We start from the raw sequence: 3726 nt of genomic DNA, 5'->3' as shown, positions 1-3726 counted from the left end.
CCTGAAGCCGAGAGGTAGCCGGAGGCACGTGGTTGGCTGTTTGCAAACACCGCCAGGATGGACCCTGGGTGGGGATGGAAGTGCGCTCGCATCTGCGCCGGAAATCGGGGCTGTGCCCCAAGAATGAGCAGCTGCTTGCACGAAGCCAGGCAACGTCTCCTTGTCCGTCGGAGGTCTCATTTCCTTGCCTCAGGGCGACCGCGAGGAGAGGAGCTAGACTGCCCGGAGAGCCGGAAACCAGCCCGGAGCTCCGCTTAGCCCCGCAAGGCTTCCGAGACGGAGCAGGGCGTGCGGGCAGAAGAGGATCGGGGCCGCTTCGGAGGGGATCGCAATCCTGGCACGGGGTATGAAGAGCCGCGAGGGTGCGAGCTTGGTTTGCGGGGGGCGCAGTGGCTTCTGACGGACCTTTCCCTCTGAGCGATGCCAGAGCGCACGGGTCCCCGAGGCTTGGGCGCACGGCTTAGGATTCACGCTTTCCTTGGCCGCTAGCGATGTCGTTGGCAGTGGCCACGCGGACGGCAACGCCAGCCCGAGAGGGGCGAGCGGCAAGCGGTGGGGAAACAGCCTGCAGCCGGAGCGCCCTGCTGCAAGGTCTCCTGGAATGCCCTCATAGAAAGCCGGCTGGAATAACTCTGGCGCAGTAAATGCTCGCTGGCGAATGGTAAAACAGCGCGCGAGAGAGACCTTTCTACAAATCAAGGCAAAGCTTTTACAAACTGTGGCGATATACCCCAGTATTGCTGACTGCAGTTTGAATAAAATGAAGTAAAACAAGAGTATCTGCAGGTGTACTTTGCACAAGTCCGTGTTTGCACCAGCATATAATATAGATTCCTGCGCATGTGTTTGTCTCCAAGTACGGTATACCATGTGAGTGGGAGCCTGTTTGCCGTACGAACCGGTTCCAGCTTGGATTTTGCCAGCGTGGGTTTCCCACTGCTTGCTTGCATCCGCAGAGCCCATCGTCCGTTGCTGAGCAGTTTCCAGAGTGGCATGGACTCTCATCTTGTCACCTCTGAGGCTGCTGTTTCTAGAGGTTCAGGATGGGAACACCGCCTGTGCTGTGCCTTCCGTGGGACATCAGGGGTGATGCTCCCTAGCCTGGCGTTCTGCTGCTCTCTGTTTGCCTTGAGGAAGAAAGTCAATGTTGGGGAACGGCAGCCGCCAAAGCTCCAACTGCACAGACTGGGACCAGGCTGTGGTGGGCTGCAGGCTGCTCCTCATGGTGCTCCTTATTGCTGCCATCACTCTTGGGAATCTGGTGAGTCTCCTGGTTTTCCTTTCCGGTAGGCAATTCCGAACATCCCAAGGCTATTTGAAGGCCTCTTTGGCCCTTGCTGACTTGGCTGTGGGACTCTTTGTGGTGCCTTACTCAGCTTACCGAGAGGGCCGCAGGTTGGCCTATGGGACAGAAGAGACTGGCCAGTCCGACCGGGCAGCCTGCTTCATCACTGGCCCTATCTTTGCGGGCTGCACTTTTGTCTCCATCAGCACTATAAGTCTGCTGTCGGTGGAGAGGACCATAGCAGTGCTGAAGCCCCTGCACTGGAAAACAGTGATCACGAAGCGCAGGACTGTTTGGCTCATCCTAGCTTCCTGGGCCATAAGTTTCTGCCTGGCGATGTTACCGATGCTCTCCATGCCTGGGATGACCTTCCAGTACAATCCCTGCACCAAGATGTGCAACTATGCCTTTCCTCTGAACAAGCTGCCCAAATCCCACTGGAATATCATGCTGCTGTACCCGGTGTTTGATTTCTCCCTCATGGGAGGCACCATTGCCATCAATGTCATCACCTTTGCTGTGCTCCATCGATACTGCAAGATGCGGAAGCAACTGGGAGAGGAGCCCCCAGGAGGCAACCAGCTCTCCTTCTCGGACATTACTGCTGCCAAGACCATTGGCATCCTGACCCTAGTCTTCTCTATCACCTTCTTCCCTGTTGCTGTATTTGTGGTGGGCTCTGTGATGGGCTACCAGTGGTGCCAGTTCTCCTTTTATGCCTTCTGGATCCTTGCTTCCAACAGCTGTTGGAATGTGGCCATCTATAGCATTTGGGACCCCAAGTTCCGGCAACGTCTTCGGCAGCTGTTTAACAAGCCAGGGCGAATACCAGCCTTCCAGCACTCCAGTCACTCACTCGAGGGACACAGTTCTGCCCCGGTCTGTGTGGCAGTTCTCAAGGAGATGTTCCATCCAGACAGTTTTTGAGAGATTGAGAAGTTTCTGTGGAGTTGTCAAGCAGGCCATGGTGTTCATGCTTCAAAAACCCCCCAAAGGTTTAGCTGGACATCCTAGAAATATAAATCTCATTCTCACATCCTTTGTGGAGAGAGAAGTCTTTCTGAAATCCTCTTTGGATTCTTTGGAACCCCTGAAGTTGCCTTGTGTTGGGTTGGTGCGTCTATCCCAGTACTGGCAACAGTGAATGGCAGCATCTCTCTCCAAGAATATCCAACACTACCTGGAGAAGCCAGGAATTGAACCTGGGATTTCTGCATGCCAGGCATGTGCTCTACCACTGAGCCAGAGCTCCTCTCCCTTTGAAGTGCCAGAGATTTCCTTACATATGTTGGATTGCAACCTGTTGCACTTGGTAGTCCAAACCCAGCATGGATTTTTGGGGATGCATTACAAGGTGGAATACGGAAGTATACTTCACTCCCTAAAACTGTTCCTTGCCAAAAAGCACCTTTTTAAAAATAATGGGCTGATATCCATTTCCAGCATTTAGTTAACTCCAAAATGTCAGGGATTGAGGTTTTGTAAGCATAAAGGTATTCTTGTTCAGGCAACAAGATTGTCTTATATTGATTCATCTAAGCACAATAATGTATAGTTTTAAAAAATAGCTCTTGACTATGGTTCTTGCTCTTTACCAGAACTCAGATATAGTCATGATACTCCACTATGCACTATTTAACATTTACCTGAACTATAAATACACATATTGATGCAAAAGCTGTCTTTAAAAAATAAATTTTCCTAAAAAAATTGAAAGCTCAGCTTTGACAATTGGTTGCACATATTTAAGAGAACATCTTTTTTTAATTATTAAATCGGAATAATCATCACCTTCTGGTTTCATACTTGCAATTAGTGTGAGAACCAGTGTGGTGTGGTGGTGTGGTGGTTAGAACATTGGACTGGAGACCTGGAAGATGTGGGTTCTAGTCCCCACTTACAGGGTGCCTTTGGGCTAATCGTGGACTCGCAGTCCAACCTAATAGGGTTTTTGTTGAGAGGCTGAAATGGAGCTGTGTAAGCCACTTTGGGTTCCTCAAAAGAAGATATAAAAGCAGTATTATACTATTCATAATCATAACTGGAAATTAAGATTGAAATATATAAACAGCCATTGGAAAAATGGAGAAATGGTATTTTGCTTGGCAAAGTTACAGAACCGGTAAATTAGCTCCCTGCCCCCCACCCCCCAAGAGATATGCCTCTACAGCAATATAGAAGATCATTTCAGGGAACACTCCCATGACTCCCACACAATGTCTGAGGGGCCATTGGATTTTTTTGGATTCCCAGATCTGAGGTCAGGGTCTGTACGCTGAGCTTTGCCCTCCCTTCACCCCTTGGTGTCAGCTTGGAATGAAATGCCCTGGCTGCTCTCCAGAAAAGGCAGGAAAGCAACTTTGGAGAGTAGTAGATGGGGGGGGGGGGGGGCTGGAGCCTGAAGAAGCCAGGATCTGACTGATTATTTCTACAAAAGGATG

General features: G+C 50.6%; 1 protein-coding gene across 1 annotated transcript; it reads left to right on the top strand.

Moving 5' to 3' along the window:
• The first annotated feature begins 1144 nt into the window (after positions 1 to 1144).
• On the top strand, positions 1145 to 2212 carry LOC123031949 (beta-2 adrenergic receptor-like). Its single transcript, XM_044447479.1, has one exon. The coding sequence runs from the start codon at positions 1145 to 1147 to the stop codon at positions 2210 to 2212; it is 1068 nt and encodes a 355-aa protein (XP_044303414.1).
• The last annotated feature ends 1514 nt before the right edge of the window (positions 2213 to 3726 follow it).

Source organism: Varanus komodoensis, unplaced genomic scaffold (assembly GCF_004798865.1).
Source record: "Varanus komodoensis strain SLA01 unplaced genomic scaffold, ASM479886v1 scaffold52, whole genome shotgun sequence".
NCBI classification, from domain to species: Eukaryota; Metazoa; Chordata; class Lepidosauria; order Squamata; family Varanidae; genus Varanus; species Varanus komodoensis.
This window is presented reverse-complemented; position numbering and strand designations above follow the sequence as displayed.

What these genes read in the sequence shown, in the direction of transcription:
- LOC123031949 (XM_044447479.1), top strand. Translation starts at nt 1,145, where the DNA reads ATGTTGGGGAACGGCAGCCGCCAAAGCTCCAACTGCACAGACTGGGAC.